This window comes from Schistocerca nitens, chromosome 9 (assembly GCF_023898315.1).
Source record: "Schistocerca nitens isolate TAMUIC-IGC-003100 chromosome 9, iqSchNite1.1, whole genome shotgun sequence".
NCBI classification, from domain to species: Eukaryota; Metazoa; Arthropoda; class Insecta; order Orthoptera; family Acrididae; genus Schistocerca; species Schistocerca nitens.
The window spans coordinates 34,631,444-34,648,723 of record NC_064622.1 but is presented as its reverse complement, the minus strand read 5'-3'; the positions used below and the strand labels follow the sequence as shown (position 1 = coordinate 34,648,723).

Below are 17,280 nucleotides of genomic sequence, written 5' to 3'. Positions count from 1 at the left end.
TCGTTTCGTAGTGTGGATCAGCAATGACCCAAAAACTGGCCGTGGAGGGCTGCATTCTACAAGTGTCTGTAAAGTCACAAAAAAATTTAAGTGCTCAGTTACTCATACTTCGGGTACTTGGTCTACGCACGGCTCTGATTAAAAAGAATAGCTCGATGTAATCATGGGGTCGATCCGTGAACGTTTGCTATCATGCCCCGTAGCTAATTCACTGGAAATGATAACCTGCAGCTGTGATACTACTGTCAAGTAGCCTATGCAATAGCTAGAAATTAGGAGTTAATAAAATGCTGGGAATTGCTAAGGAATAGTTAAATGAATAATTTAATAACAAGGGTCCTATTCTAACGTCTGTAATTGATGTAGACTACAGAGAATCATGTTGAATAATGTTTACTCAAGAAAGGACTTTGCAAATAGACGGGAAGTGGTCCTACGATATTCGGTTAAAATACAGACAGAAAATACGCTATCAAATGCAGTAATGTTACTTTGAGAGCATTATGAGAACGGTAGAAAAATCCCCAACTGCATTATAATCAACGATACGTGAAAATTAAATGCATTTCGTAATCACAATTCATGAAATATTCGCCAACTCAAAACGGTTCAGAGTGCAAAGTGATGATTTACACATTATTAAACAGAGTACAAAGAATAGTAACTCAAGTTCTGTCTATTCTCATTTCCGTAGCACAAGAGGAAAAAGTTAGAGTCTTACTCTTGAACACATTCAGGTCTCTCGACCTATAAGTACCTTCAGAAGTTACGAGTACTGCAACAGCCATCCACCGCCTAGAATCAGTCACCTATATGACTGAATCACGCACGTTACTGCGGGCAGGTCTGCCTTCATCCAGCGGTCAGAATAGAGTGTCCAGAATCACTCCCTTGAGCTCTTCAATCGAAAAAGTCCCTTGCCCCCACTTGACTCCCACAGCGTTCCACTACTGTCTGCTTTCCTATCGTCTAGAGGCTGACCTCACCAAAAATACATCGTTCTTACGCTCAACAGACATCATTCGATTCAGATTGACATCATTCGATTCAGCTGGACTAAACTAATATATTACAACAATAATTAAGTAAAGAAATGTTATAAACATACAGTCACACTCATATCATTTGCAATAAATATAAACAAAGGTTTGTTCATAGAAGAATGAGCTAGTATTGTTGTGCAAGTACACTCACAGTAAATGAATAGATATTTTTATTAAATACTATTTAAACAATTGTTTAGACCTTCATGACAGAAGCGTCGTTTTGTCCTCTTTTCAACTGTTATGTGCACTAGCACATGCTATTGATCACTTTTAAGTTAAGACAGTTTTTTAATAGCATTGCAATCAACATTTAAATAAAGTTACTGGCAAAATAGTAAACTGTCCATTAAATAACTACGCAAGTATAACAATATGTGAGGTACTCAACACTGAATTCTTTTGCTGTTAAGTGTGGAGGATACCATGTTCTGACAAACATTTGCGTAATAAAGAAGATATAGAAGATCTTTTAAGTTAATAAATAAAATAGATACAGATTAGTGCCTTTCTGGGATGACAGCTATCGTGCAATTCTATAATAAATGTTGAAATTGCTCGAAGCGTTTAAAAGTTGTTGATTCAGAGGTTCATTGTGAAAATGTTTATACGCTGTGGAACAGTAACTTCTGCAATTTCAAAGGCACTGAAATACTGTTGTGTCACTGGATGCGCCTCATTTTTCTGAGATCGCATATGTATTCCGATTTGCTTTAATCTACGTCTACATCCACACTCCGCAAGCCACCTGACGGTGTGTGGCGGAGAGTACCTTGAGTACCTCTATCGGTTCTCCCTTCTATTCCAGTCTCGTATTATTCGTGGAAAGAAAGATTGTCGGTATGTCTCTGTGTGGGCTCTAATCTCTCTGATTTTATCCTCATGGTCTCTTCGCGAGATATGCATAGGAGGGAGCAATATACTGCTTGACTCCTCGGTGAAGGTATGTTGCCGAAACTTTAACAAAAGGCCGTACCGAGCTACTGAGCGTCTCTGCTGCAGAGTCTTCCACTGGAGTTTATCTATAATCTCCGTAACACTTTCGCGATTACTAAATGATCCTGTAACGAAGCGCGCTGCTCTCCGTTGGATCTTATCTCTTCTATCAACCCTATCTGGTACGGATCCCACACTGCTGAGCAGTATTCAAGCAGTGGGCGAAAGCGTGTGCTGTAACCCACATCCTTTGTTTTCGGACTGCATTTCCTTATGATTCTTCCACTGCATCTCAGTCTGGCATCTGCTTTACCGACGATTAATTTTATATGGTCATTTGATTTTCAAACACTTCAAATGCCTACTCCCAGATAATTTATGGAATTAACTGCTTCCAGTTGCTCACCTGCTACATTGTAGCTAAAAGTTAAAGCATCTTTCTTTCTATGTATTCGCAGCACATTACACTTGTCTACATTGAGATTCAATTGCCATTCCCTGCACCATGCGTCAATACGTTGCAGATCCTCCTGCATTTCAGTACAATTTTCCATTGTTACAACCTATCGAATTCCGCAAAAAGCCTCAGTGTACATCTGATTTTATCCATATATTGTGAATAGCAACGGTTCTAGGCGCTTCAGTCACGAACCACGCGGCTGCTATGGTCGCAGGTTCGAATCCTGCCTCGAGCATGGATGTGTGTGATGTCCTTAGGTTAGTTAGGTTTAAGTAGTTATAAGTTCTAGGGGACTGATGATCTTAGATGTTAAGTCCGATAGTGCTCAGAGCCATTTGAGCCAATAGCAACGGTCCTACGACACTCCCCTGCGGCACACCTAAAATCACTCCTACTTCGGAAGACTTCCCTTCCATTGAGAATGACATGCTGCGTTCTGTTATCTACGAACTCTTCAAGCCAATCACACAAATGGTCTGATAGTCCATATGCTCTTTCTTTGTTCATTAAACGACTGTGGGGAACTGTATCAAACGCCTTGCGGAAGTCAAGAAACACGGCATCTTCCTGGAATCCCGTGTCTATGGCCCTCTGAGTCTCGTGGACGAATAGCGCGAGCTGGGTTTCCTACAGAGTAGATTTCTAGTCTCCAGAAAAGTCATTACACTCGAACATAATACGTGTTCCAAAATTCTACAACTGATCGACGTTGGAGATATAGGTCTATAGTTCTGCACATCTGTTCGACGTCCCTTCTTGAAAACGGGGATGACCTGTGCCCGTTTCCAAAATTTCAAAAGTGATAGTGCATTGAGAATGGCTAGTTTCTAGCTGAAATCTAGATCTGCCAATAAAATTTAAAAAGGACGATTGATAGCTGAAATCTATTATTTACAAGCGTTAATACCTGTCGTAGCTTGTAGTTTGCTTGTTTCCATTCGTCCGTCATTATGGCGCTCGTGGAATAGAAATCGGGCCAGATGGCTCTGCACTTCTCGGTGAGCGTTTGACGTATGTGAGTTAACGAGCGTTTCGCTCTCATTTAAGTATATGGCCTCAGGAATTGTGAAACGAACCCTATCGTCCGGGACCTTGCGCCACAAAGAATGCAGATTCGCCACGAAATGGGGAAACTCACAGGCGTCTATTGTCTATTGAGGCCTAACCGCTGTAGTGTGCGAGTGAGACAGACGAGAACCTACGTCATAGGAAAACGCAGTAGAAGGCTTTTGTGGCCAAGGAGACGTATCGGTGTTAAATATGGCGGACCTAAGATCGGCTATAAAGGGAAACATTTACGAAAACTATTTAATTCTGTAGTAGTGCAGGGAATCAAGCCACAGTACTTTTAATCTGCCATCCTCCATAAATTTTCATGGTAATCCCAATAAAACTTGACTATTGAGCATATCTATAATAGTTTAGGATTAAAGTGAGCCGGCCGATGTGGCCGAGCGGTTCTAGGCGCTTCAGTCTGGAACCGCACGACCGCTACGGTCGCAGGTTCGAATCCTGCCTCGGGCATGGATGTGTGTGATGTCATTAGGTTAGCTCAGAGATTAAAGTGAAATTAACAAGTTTTGTAACAAACACCCGAATGCTAAAATCTGAACGCTTTGGTCGATCTTAACGATCGACATTTCATACAGAAGCGCATCATTAAAATGGCAAACGTTGTAAATATCAACTCTGTAACTTTATTTGTTTAAAAGTTATAGTAAATTTAAATTATCAGTATTTTCAGTTAAGCATCAGATCATCATTTCCTCCACACAAAACACATTGAACGATGACAGTATGACACCTTGTTGAATCATTACGTAATAGAATACTTGTTGCAAAGTTTAGTGCATAATAGTTACTTTTGTTCTTTATTTATTTATCAGAAAGCACATTGGTGCAAGGCTACTGGCCGTGGCATTCAAAACTAAGAAGGAAATTGTATTGATTTTATGCAAAAGAGTTTAACTTTTATTATGCAATGGATATTATTGTTACTTTATTTAGAACGCGAAAGTGGTCAAGCTTTGATTATTTAAATATGGTAAAATGTAAAATAATGTGGAATAAGCTGTAGCCAATCAGATGGACGGCTTCAGGGAAGGGAACTGCACTAGTCAGTTGAGCGAGTATGTTCGGCGCGCGGGAAACGCGACCGGGGACGGGCAGAGGAAGTGCTGGTGCACACGCGAAAGCGGACAGTTCGGCGGGAGACACCAAAGCGTACAGTCCGGACTGAGACGCGAAAGCGGATAGTCGGTCTTTAGGCAGCCAGGAAGTGAAACGACTTAGAAAATTTCGCGTTGTGTGGTATCGCGGGACTTAAGTCTCTGAGCGGTGAGCAGCCGCGCGCCTGGATTCAACTCTTAACTTTTCGTGTAAATATTGAGGTGGAGTACTGTTTATCGCGTCCGCAGCTCTTGGTCGTGCGGTGGCGTTCTCGCTTCCCGCGCCCGGGTTCCCGGGTTCGATTCCCGGCGGGGTCAGGGATTTTCTCTGCCTCGTGATGACTGGGTGTTGTGTGATGGCCTTAGGTTAGTTGGGTTTAAGTAGTTCCAAGTTCTAGGGGACTGATGACCATAGCTGTTAAGTCCCATAGTGCTCAGAGCCATTTGAACCATTTTTTTTTTTTTTTTTTTTTTTTTTTTTTGCTGTTTATCGCGATAAGATTGTGAATGATCGAACTGTGTCAAATTGATATGCGCTCAAGTGTAACAGTAACTCTAAATACGAGCACTTTCGCTATTAGTTTGCTTATTCTATCTAAATCGCAACTGCGTGGCCTACATCATTTATGGGTGGGTTAATTTAGTTCCCGATGTAATTATTACTGTTATTATATGTTGTGTTAACTTTGTATTTCTCAAAGTTGCCATCAGCCAGACAATTTAACCAAAGGGTCACAAGTGTCTAATTTAGGGCGTGTAATGCGACACGTGCGGTTCAACCCCTAGACGAGTTTGAGCCAAGACATTTCGACGGAGAGAAACCGCATGTGAGCACGACCATCTGTCGGATGTTATCCCGCAGGTGCTTTCTCGTAGGGCTTGGTATTTAGCAGCCAATACCACATTTTTGTGTCGTCGATGAACTAGTTTTGCTTGAGTGTGCCGAATTCCCGATACCTAGGATCCTGTTCATGTAGCGGGCTTTGACTTTTTCTATCGTTCTATCAGGTCGCTTATGGTGAGTTTTTCCCCTATGATGGTGATCCCATAGGTAGCTATTGGGGAAATGGCTGTGTTGATCAGTAACATTGCTGCATCCAGTGATATTTATTGAGGCTGTTGGATGTGGTAGACGGCTTTTATTGCTGCGGCCGCTGTTTCTTTCACATGGTTATTGAAGGATGACAGGATGGTTTGCAGGGTGACTCCAGGATACTTGAATTTTGGCACTACCTCCAAGGGTTTATTGTTCAGGGTTTCCTTTATTTCCTAAAAGCCGTTTGTTTCGTTTTGTTGTGGTTTATTTGCAATCCATTTCTTTCCGCCCACGATGTGAGCCTGTTGAGGACCCCTTGGAGCTCTTCTGCATTCTCTGAGCCTATTTTCATGTTGTCCACACAGGGAATAAGTTATGCTGACGTGTCTCTGATTATGCCGGCCGGGGTGGCCGAGCGGTTCTATGCGCTTCAGCCTGGAACCGCGCGACCGCTACGGTCGCAGGTTCGAATCCTGCCTCGGGCATGGATGGTGATGACACACCAAATGAAAATAGAACTTACATCAATATGTTTGTTTATAAATAATTCATCTGTTACCAGTCACGATTTTCTTTTATTTTATTTTTAGCACGACGCGTTTCGGGAAATGATTCCCAATTTCAAGTGCATTTTTTGTTATGTTTGTTATGCAATTTCTATCTGATGTTGTCGATGTTTGAGAGTCAGCTTTATTTCGTTGACTTTACTGCGATATATAGGAAAACATGCGATTTTTAGTTGGTTGTCGGTCTTTTTGTGAAATTAGTGGCGAAATTTAGAAGAATTTGCACTTACAATTGCGTATTTTCTTATATATCGCAGTAAAGTCAACGAAATTGGGCACACTCTGCCACATCGACAACATCATATGGAAATGGCATAACAAACACAAAAAATGCACTTGAAAATGGGAGTCATTTCCCGAAACGCGTTGTGCGAAAACTACGAGGTGCATTCAAGTTCTAAGGCCTCCGATTTTTTTTCTAATTAACTACTCACCCGAAATCGATGAAACTGGCGTTACTTCTCGACGTAATCACCCTGCAGACGTACACATTTTTCACAACGCTGACGCCATGATTCCATGGCAGCGGTGAAGGCTTCTTTAGGAGTCTGTTTTGACCACTGGAAAATCGCTGAGGCAATAGCAGCATGGCTGGTGAATGTGCGGCCACAGAGAGTGTCTTTCATTGTTGGAAAAAGCCAAAAGTCACTAGGAGCCAGGTCAAGTGAGTAGGGAGCATGAGGAATCACTTCAAAGTTGTTATCACGAAGAAACTGTTGTGTAACGTCAGCTCGATGTGCGGGTGCGTTGGCTTGGTGAAACAGCACACACGCTGCCCTTCTCGGACGTTTTTGTTGCAGTGCAGGAAGGAATTTGTTCTTCAAAACATTTTCGTAGGATGCACCTGTTACCGTAGTGCCCTTCGGAATGCAGTGGGTAAGGATTACGCCCTCGCTGTCCCAGAACATGGACACCATCATTTTTTCAGCACTGGCGGTTACCCGAAATTTTTTTGGTGGCGGTGAATCTGTGTGCTTCCATTGAGCTGACTGGCGCTTTGTTTCTGGAAAAATGGCATCCAAGTCTCATCCATTGTCACAACCGACGAAAAGAAAGTCCCATTCATGCTGTCGTTGCGCGTCAACATTGCTTGGCAACATGCCACACGGGCAGCCGTGTGGTCGTCCGTCAGCATTCGCGGCACCCACCTGGATGACACTTTTCGCATTTTCAGGTCGTCATGCAGGATTGTGTGCACAGAACCCACAGAAATGCCAACTCTGGAGGCGATCTGCTCAACAGTCGTTCTGCGATCCCCCAAAACAATTCTCTCCACTTTCTCGATCATGTCGTCAGACCGGCTTGTGCGAGCCCGAGGTTGTTTCGGTTTGTTGTCACACCATGTCCTGCCTTCATTAAACTGTCGCACCAACGAACGCACTTTCAACACATCCTTAACTCCATCACCACATGTCTCCTTCAACTGTCGATGAATTTCAATTGGTTTCACACCACGCAAATTCAGAAAACGAATGATTGCACGCTGTTCAAGTAAGGAAAACGTCGCCATTTTAAGTATTTAAAACAGTTCTCATTCTCGCCGCTGGCGGTAAAATTCCATCTGCCGTACGGTGCTGCCATCTCTGGGACGTATTGACAATGAACGCGGCCTCATTTTAAAACAATGCGCATGTTTCTATCTCTTTCCAGTCTGGAGAAAAAAAATCGAAGGCCTTAGAACTTGAATGCACCTCGTAAAATAAAGAAAATCGTGACTGGTAGCAGATGAATTATATACACTCCTGGAAATTGAAATAAGAACACCGTGAATTCATTGTCCCAGGAAGGGGAAACTTTATTGACACATTCCTGGGGTCAGATACATCACATGATCACACTGACAGAACCACAGGCACATAGACACAGGCAACAGAGCATGCACAATGTCGGCACTAGTACAGTGTATATCCACCTTTCGCAGCAATGCAGGCTGCTATTCTCCCATGGAGACGATCGTAGAGATGCTGGATGTAGTCCTGTGGAACGGCTTGCCATGCCATTTCCACCTGGCGCCTCAGTTGGACCAGCGTTCGTGCTGGACGTGCAGACCGCGTGAGACGACGCTTCATCCAGTCCCAAACATGCTCAATGAGGGACAGATCCGGAGATCTTGCTGGCCAGGGTAGTTGACTTACACCTTCTAGAGCACGTTGGGTGGCACGGGATACATGCGGACGTGCATTGTCCTGTTGGAACAGCAAGTTCCCTTGCCGGTCTAGGAATGGTAGAACGATGGGTTCGATGACGGTTTGGATGTACCGTGCACTATCCAGTGTCCCCTCGACGATCACCAGTGGTGTACGGCCAGTGTAGGAGATCGCTCCCCACACCATGATGCCGGGTGTTGGCCCTGTGTGCCTCGGTCGTATGCAGTCCTGATTGTGGCGCTCACCTGCACGGCGCCAAACACGCATACGACCATCATTGGCACCAAGGCAGAAGCGACTCTCATCGCTGAAGACGACACGTCTCCATTCGTCCCTCCATTCACGCCTGTCGCGACACCACTGGAGGCGGGCTGCACGATGTTGGGGCGTGAGCGGAAGACGGCCTAACGGTGTGCGGGACCGTAGCCCAGCTTCATGGAGACGGTTGCGAATGGTCCTCGCCGATACCCCAGGAGCAACAGTGTCCCTAATTTGCTGGGAAGTGGCGGTGCGGTCCCCTACGGCACTGCGTACGATCCTACGGTCTTGGCGTGCATCCGTGCGTCGCTGCGGTCCGGTCCCAGGTCGACGGGCACGTGCACCTTCCGCCGACCACTGGCGACAACATCGATGTACTGTGGAGACCTCACGCCCCACGTGTTGAGCAATTCGGCGGTACGTCCACCCGGCCTCCCGCATGCCCACTATACGCCCTCGCTCAAAGTCCGTCAACTGCACATACGGTTCACGTCCACGCTGTCGCGGCATGCTACCAGTGTTAAAGACTGCGATGGAGCTCCGTATGCCACGGAAAACTGGCTGACACTGACGGCGGCGCTGCACAAATGCTGCGCAGCTAGCGCCATTCGACGGCCAACACCGCGGTTCCTGGTGTGTCCGCTGTGCCGTGCGTGTGATCATTGCTTTTACAGCCCTCTCGCAGTGTCCGGAGCAAGTATGGTGGGTCTGACACACCGGTGTCAATGTGTTCTTTTTTCCATTTCCAGGAGTGTATTAACAAACCTATTGTTTTCGCAGTCGAAGGCTTTCAGAACAGTTAAAATGGATCAAATCAGAACTTACGTCACTTTTCTCGAATACCAAAACTAAGCTAGTAAACTTGTGGCACTACAAATCAGTTCCACAGTAAAATCCGGTACACACGATTTCTGGGCTCGTCACTGCGTCTGACATGAGCTTCTTCCATTGCAGATCACAAGAACATGAAGTTGTTCATAACGCACGGCGGGCTGATGAGCATACAGGAGGCGATATCGGCCGGTGTGCCGCTGCTGGGGATCCCTGTGTTCGGCGACCAGAACGCCAACCTGGCCAGGGCAGAGGCCGACGGCTTCGGAATGAAACTTCGGGTCAACGAGCTGACTGAAGAGTCCTTCGGTAGGGCTCTCAACGAACTCCTGACCAACCCCAAGTAAGTAGTTCATCATTCAGCGCTGTGGAGTTACTGGTTCTGTTTATATGAATACCATTAACTAGCAGAACACTCCTTTCTCTCATCAGAATCCCAAATTGTAGGGACTGCCCATTATTAGTGGAAAACACGAGTTTTCTGCTAATCAACTATTTGAAAGTACGAGGGTCACTCCAAAAGAAATGCACACTATTTTTGTAAAAATACAGTTTTCATTCTGCATGTGTGAGAGTTTTATAGTGTGTAGATACATCCTTTCCGCTTGTTTTCAAACTTAGTTCAACCTCCAGAATGAGATTTTCACTCTGCAGCGGAGTGTGCGCTGATATGAAACTTCCTGGCAGATTAAAACTGTGTGCCCGACCGAGACTCGAACTCGGGACCTTTGCCTTTCGCGGGCAAGTGCTCCACCATCTGAGCTACCGAAGCACGACTCACGCCCGGTACTCACAGCTTTACTTCTGCCAGTACCTCGTCTCCTACCTTCCAAACTTTACAGAAGCTCTCCTGCGAACCTTGCAGAACTAGCAATCCTTTCTTTCAGGATTGCTAGTTCTGCAAGGTTCGCAGGAGAGCTTCTGTAAAGTTTGGAAGGTAGGAGACGAGGTACTGGCAGAAGTAAAGCTGTGAGTACCGGGCGTGAGTCGTGCTTCGGTAGCTCAGATGGTAGAGCACTTGCCCGCGAAAGGCAAAGGTCCCGAGTTCGAGTCTCGGTCGGGCACACAGTTTTAATCTGCCAGGAAGTTTAGTTCAACCTGTTACCGTGAGTCGCGCCGTCACAGCATGTCTTCAGGATGGATGCTACACTTGACGTTCGTCAGAAGCAACGTGCTGTCATAGAATTCCTGTGCTGTGAAAACGAGACAGTGGGAAATATCCACAAGAGGTTGAAAAAGGTGTATGGAGATGCTTCTGTCGATCGCAGTACAGTTAGTCGGTGGGCAAGCAGGTTACGTCATGAAAGCGGGCACGGCAATGTTGAGGATTGTCCTCGCTGCGGCAGGCCTCGTACTGCACACACTCCAGACAATGTGCAGAGAGTTAACAATTGGTGACTGCTGACAGGCGCATCACAGTGAACGAATTGTCGCGCTATGTCAGGATGGGGCAAGGAAGTGTTTGCAGAATACTGAAAGTGTTGGCGTTAAAAAAGGTTTGTGCCAGATGGGTTCCCAGGATGTTGACAATGGCTCACAGAGAAACAAGAAAAACTGTATGCAGTGAACTTTTGGAACAGTACGAGAATTGTGGAGATTTTCTTGGAAGAATTGTGACAGGTGCTGAAACATGGCTCCATCATTTTTCACCAGGGACGAAGACGCAATCAATGGAGTGGCATAATGCAAATTCACCCAAGAAAAAAAGTTCGAAACCACACCTTCTGCCGGAAAAGTTATGGCTACGGTGTTTTTCGATTCCGAAGGACTCTTGCTTGTGGATATCATGCCAAGTGGAACCACCATAAATTCTGAAGCATATGTGACGACACTGAAGAAACTTCAAGCTCGACTGAGTCGTGTCCGACCACATCGGCGAAAGCAGGATGTTTTGCTGTTGTACGACAATGCACGGTCACATGTCAGTCAAAAAACCATGGAAGCGATCACAAAACTCGGATGGACAACACTGAAACACCCGCCTTACAGTCTTGACCTGGCTCCATGTGACTATCATCTCTTTGGGAAACTGAAAGACTCTCTTCGTGGAACAAGGTTTGATGATGACTCCCTTGTGCACGCTGCCAAACAGTGGCTCCAACAGGTTGATCCAGAATTTTACCGTGAGGGTATACAGGCTCTGGTTCCAAAATGGCGTAAGGCAGTTGAGAGTGATGGAAAGTATGTGGAGAAACGAAAGTATTGTTCCTAAAGGATGTATCTACACACTGTAAAACTTTCAAACATGTATAATAAAAGATAGATTTTTAAAAAAAATTGTGCATTTCTTTTGGAGTGACCGTCTGTACAAGTGATGTTAGGCATCTCCGACCTCTTTCAGCTACAACTGAAGGTACCTTATTCTACACGCTTTTATCCTCCTGTCTGTAAACTTTCTCTACAAATCATACATGTTCTATGTCTATGTATGGTCCAAAATTGGAGTATAAATTCACGTTGATGTATATATGCAATAATGCGACGAATGAAAAATTGCATCAAAGCCTGGATTCGAACCTGGGTCTCTTGCTCACTAGGTTCCATTCACGCCTCAGCCCACTTGGTATCACCCCCTAAACACACTACGAAGGCTCTCCAATTGTTTTGGAACAGTACCTCAGCATCGAATGAAACTAGGGATTCTGTCCGAAACCCAGGCATAGGTGCTTCAATTAAAATGCTGTTCAGTTTAGGGGTAACACCACCTGGTCTGAGGCGTGAATGGAAATTAAGACTGAGGAGGGAGCCATGGTTCGTTGGTTGGTTTGAGGGAGAGGGCCAGACAGCGAGGTCATCAGTCCCATCGGATTAGGTAAGGAAGGGGAAGGAAATCGGCCGTGTCCTTTCAAAGGAACAATCCCGGCATTTACCTCAAGCGATTTAGGGAAATCACGGAAAACATAAATCAGGATGGCCGGTTGCGGGCTTGCACCGTCATCCTCCCGAATGCGAGTCCGGTGTCCTAACCACTGCCCCACCTCGTTCTGTTGGGAGCCATGCTAGGATAGTTCCTGCAGTTGTGCAAAGCCACTGTGACAGGATGGAGTAGTGGTTAGCGTATCCGCCTCGTGAGCAGGAGACACGTGCTCGAATCCCAGCCTTGGTACAAATTAAATTTTAATTTCTCACTTCAGTCTGCATGTATTTATCACCTTTGTGTGTGTGTGTGTGTGTGTGTGTGTGTGTGTGTGTGTTTGTTTGTGTGTAAGTGAGTGTTTTGGAAGACACATTAAAATCCACGCAAGTTGCTTGCTTGTCACATGGTGGAGGTCTGCAGCGCTAGCAACTACACTGCTGGCCACCGTAAATGCAACACCAAGAAAGACAAGAGGTAGCACAACAAGATTTATTTTGTAGATAACATGTTGACCAAGTATCAAATGATTACGTTTACAGACGTCTGTTACATGTGGTTCCTGCCAGAATCAGTAGCCAGAGTAGCCGCCATTGTTGGAGATCACCGCTGCCACACGTCTCGGCATTGAGTCAAAGAGACGTTGGATGTGTTCCTGGGGTACAGCAGCCCAAGCAGCTTCCACACGTTGCCAAAGATCATCTGGTGTGGCAGCTGGGGATGTAGTCTGGGTCACTCGTTGAGCAACCATGGACCACATGTTTTCTATCGGCGAAAGATCCGGAGAGCGAGCCGGCCAGGGAAGCAATTCAATCTGGTTATTGACGAAGAACCTTTGGACAATGCGTGCCACGTGTGGTCGTGCATTATCCTGTTGAAATATGGCTGTGGCCGAGTCCTGAAGGTAAGGAAGGACAACTGGCTCCAGCACCTCGGATATGTAGCGCCGGCTATTTTAAAGTACCGACAATGCGTACTAGAGGCGTGCGAGAGTAATATCCAATACCGGCCCATACCATAATACCCGGTGCAAGACCAGTGTGGCGGTGCATAATGCAGCTGTCCAGCATCCTCTCTCCACGGTGTCTCCACACTCGAATCCGACCATCGTGGTGCTGCAGACAGAAACGTGCCTCGTCAGTAAAGACAACGTCATTCCATTCTGCCGTCCACACCCGTCTGTCATCACACCATTGGCGACGGAGACGTCTGTGGTTCTGCGTCAATGGTAGACGAAGCAATGGACGTCTTGCGGACAGACCACTCTGCTGTAAACAGCGTCGAATGGTACGCGCAGACACTGGATGATGCGTTACAGACGCAATGTGCTGTGCTATGGTTCGGGATGTCACTGAGCGATCCGTCACTGCCATGCGCACAATTTGCCTATCAGCACGTGCAGTGGTGCACCGAGGTGAATGCGATCGACCACGTCGGTCCGTCGTACCCTCCTGCATCCAACGGTCACATATCCGCATTATAGTTGTTTGGTTTCGTCCAACACGACTAGCGATTTCTCTGTATGATAATCCACAATCTCGGTAAGCCACTATCCTTCCTCTGTCGAACTCGGATACTTGATCAAAAGATGTTCCTTGTTGTCTACGAGGCATAACTGATCGTCTTGTGAAACAACCACAAGGTAAACACACGTGCCGAACGTACGCTGGTCGAAATCGCCAAGCCTTAAATGGCGCTATGAGGTGGCGCCACAGGCGCGCGTGATGTGCGTCTGCGCTGAAATTCCAATCAGTTGCATATCTCATCGCTGCAAACCCATGGTGTAAATTTCACTTGATTCGGATGCTTCCTTCAGGGTGTTGCATTTACGGTGGCCAGCAGTGTAGTAAAGGGCCCTTTACAAGCTCAGGTTTGTCTGAGCAGACCGAGTTCGCCACGACTGTCTGCTCATCTGGTCTGCAGTATTCATGTCGCATTTACACCTCCAAAAACAACGAATCTTTCCCAGAGTCGTAAATGAATAGGCCGATACGGCAGAATATTTTCTGACCGTATCCAAATTCATTGTATTTCCTTATAAGACAATTATTCCGTCTAATGCTATTATTTCGGAAGTTATGAAAAGAAAAATATCGCCACGGAGCAGGCGGACATAAGAGTGGCTTCTACAACTTGTAACGCTTTCGTATCTTAATCTTTTGAAGAAACTAAGAATTAAAAAAGAGGACCGTTTAAGTAGCTATGACGAGGAGACATCCGTTAGGTTGTTGCAGTACGTTACAGGAATGACACTGGAATGAGAAAATCGATAAGTGCTTATGAAAGTCTTATAGTAACGTTGAGGTACATGTCAACTTGCAGCAACTATGCTGATATAAAATTTTCTGCTGTTTTTTCACCTCCATGGCTGCGCCACATCATTCTGGAAGCATGTCTTGTTAAATATGAAGTAGTGAAGCACTTCATCTGGTCTTCGTCAGTTTAAGCGTCACCAGACTTGGCACAGACTGAACACAGACAGTAACACAGACAATTTTTTAGTCGGCAATTCATTCACACACGATATGTCTGTGCAAACTCTGTCTGCAAACACTATGTCTCAGCAAGTATAGGGCCCTTAAGGGGGAGTTGATGAGCGCCCTTGCTTTTCTCCTGATATGGGGGAATGCAGGTATAATACCTAAATTTGCCAGATTTGTTCATTACATTAGGACAAAAATGGCCAGCAACATTAAGAAGCGTGCTGGTTCTACTTTAGTTAGGGAGCGCATTCGTTTCACACGCAGACAACTGGAATTCATGTCCAAGGAATTACTTTATTTGCATTTGGAAGTCTCGGCGCTGCTGTCTGCTGCATACTACGAAAGGATTGACAGTTCGCCCTGGGCAATACCAGACTGAGTCCATCCAAATGTCGTCAGTAGGCAGTCTTCTACGTTTCTTCTCAGTCTACAATAACGGATGATGATACCCGGATGATGATACCCGTCGAGATGTTGTGATTAATCTCACAACCAAACAACACAACGAAGCTACGCTGGCAGTATTAGGAAAGGGATTAAATTTTACCCCTACACCCAGGAATGCTCCCATTACTGAATTTACTTCCGCGGTTGAACAAGCGGTGTCCAGATTTCCCAAGGATATAGCTGATTAAGTTAGGCAAGAGGTCTCGGATACATTGCGTCGGGTGCCATACGGCCAAGTACTATCTCCTCGCTTGAAAGAGCTGCGATCCGGTCCATCAGAGAAGACCAGAATTTAGTAATTCTACCAGCGGGCAAGGTCAATGCAACGGTTCTTCTTTCGCTAGACGATTATTTGAGTAAAATGGATCTTTTACTTGCAGATTCCGCATTGAAGAAGAGTTCATTATCTGACGATGTTCTAAAAATACTTCGAGCTGGTGCTGCAGTCCCGCCGAGATTATACGGTTTGCCTAAGATACACTAGCAAGGGATTCCTCTTCAGCCTATTGTTAGCAATTTGGGTGCTCCTGCTTACAACTTGCCAAGTATTTAGTATCCATTCTCAGTCCCCATGTTCGGAAATTTCCAACTGTCTGGTTTCTATCAGCGTTTGAAGTCTTTGTGTCTCAGCCCCACGGATTTGCAAGTTAGTTGTAATATTGTGTCACATTTTACCAGAGTTCCTCTCCAAGATTCTTTGCAGTTAATCGGTGGAAAAGTGGACGAAGAAACAACTCAGCTTTGTCGTCATGTGTTGAGGTCGAGGTACTTTTTATTTAATAACAAATACTTTGAACAAACGGACGGAGTGACTATGAGGAGTCCATTATCCTCTACAGTAGCCACTTTGTTTATGGAAGATTTTGAGAACACGACACTGTAGAGGGCGTTCTTAAAACCAACCTGTTTTTGGAGATACGTCGACGATACGTTTATGGTAAGGGCACCTGGAAGGGATGCTCTGGACCGTTTCATAGGTCATTTTAAGTGTCTGTATCCCAATATTAAGTTTACGATGAAAGTTGAAAAGGACGGAAAATTTCCGTTTCTAGATGTCTTGGTCTACAGGAGGAACGATGGGACATTAGGACACAATGTTTGTCGTAAGCCCCCACATACGGACCAATATCTTCATACACCGAGTTGTCATCCATCGCACCAGCGCAAGGGCGTCCTTCATACTTTGGTAAGAAGAGATTATGGCATCTCAGATGCATATAGTTTGACACAAGAACTGGGTCATGTAAAAGCAGCGTTCAAGCACAATGTTTATACCGACAGTCAGTTCCGTCGCTCTCTACAAACTGGATCTTCACGGGAGCCAACAGAAGATAGAAGCAAATCGGTGGCGTTCCTACCTTTTGAAGCATATCTTCAAGAATAGAAAGAAATTTAAAGAGATTCGATATTAAAAGTGTATTCCGTCCGCCAGCTAAGACTAGAGCGCTGCTTAGCTCAGTAAAGGATGATATGGGTGTGAGGAAACACGGTGTCTACAAAATTTCCTGTCATTGCGGGAAAGCCTATATTGGACAAACGATTCGTATCGTCCAAGATCGATGCGCGGAGAGCCAACGCCACACGCGCTTATTTCAGCCAGAGAAATCTGCGGTTGCTGATCATTGTATTGCCGAAGGACATAACATGTTCTATGGTGAGACACAATTGATTGCCCCTGCGTCGCATTATTGGAACTGTGTAACGAAAATAGCTTTTGAAATCCGGCGATCTGACAGTATTATAAACAGAGATTATAAACACAGGGGTATCATTTAAGTAAGATTTGGAAACCTGTTTTGTTTGACATTAAAAAGCAACGTTCTTTGTTTCTGTCCTCAAAAAGTGTCAAAAGTGTTTGATATTCGATTTATCGCTTCCGCGAGTTTTCACCACCGGCGCGCTGTATAGCTTTGCACTAGAGGGCAGTTGCGTTCGCGCACGCGCGGTGGAACTACAGACGGTGTATAAAGCAGCCGCCGCAACGGTTTAATTTCTCACCGCCTTACTGGTAGCCATCCCACCCCGCATTACCCCATCCTCCATGACGATCG

At 45.4% G+C, this 17,280-nt stretch overlaps 1 protein-coding gene across 2 annotated transcripts in view; it reads left to right on the top strand.

Moving 5' to 3' along the window:
• LOC126203873 (UDP-glucosyltransferase 2-like) overlaps positions 1–17,280 on the top strand; it is a 124,967-nt gene that overhangs the window by 96,449 nt on the left and 11,238 nt on the right. For both annotated transcript variants that reach the window (XM_049938252.1, XM_049938253.1), the window contains exon 5: positions 9,569–9,788. In XM_049938252.1, the coding sequence (XP_049794209.1) occupies positions 9,569–9,788 (220 nt within the window). The remainder of the gene's footprint in view (positions 1–9,568; positions 9,789–17,280) is intronic.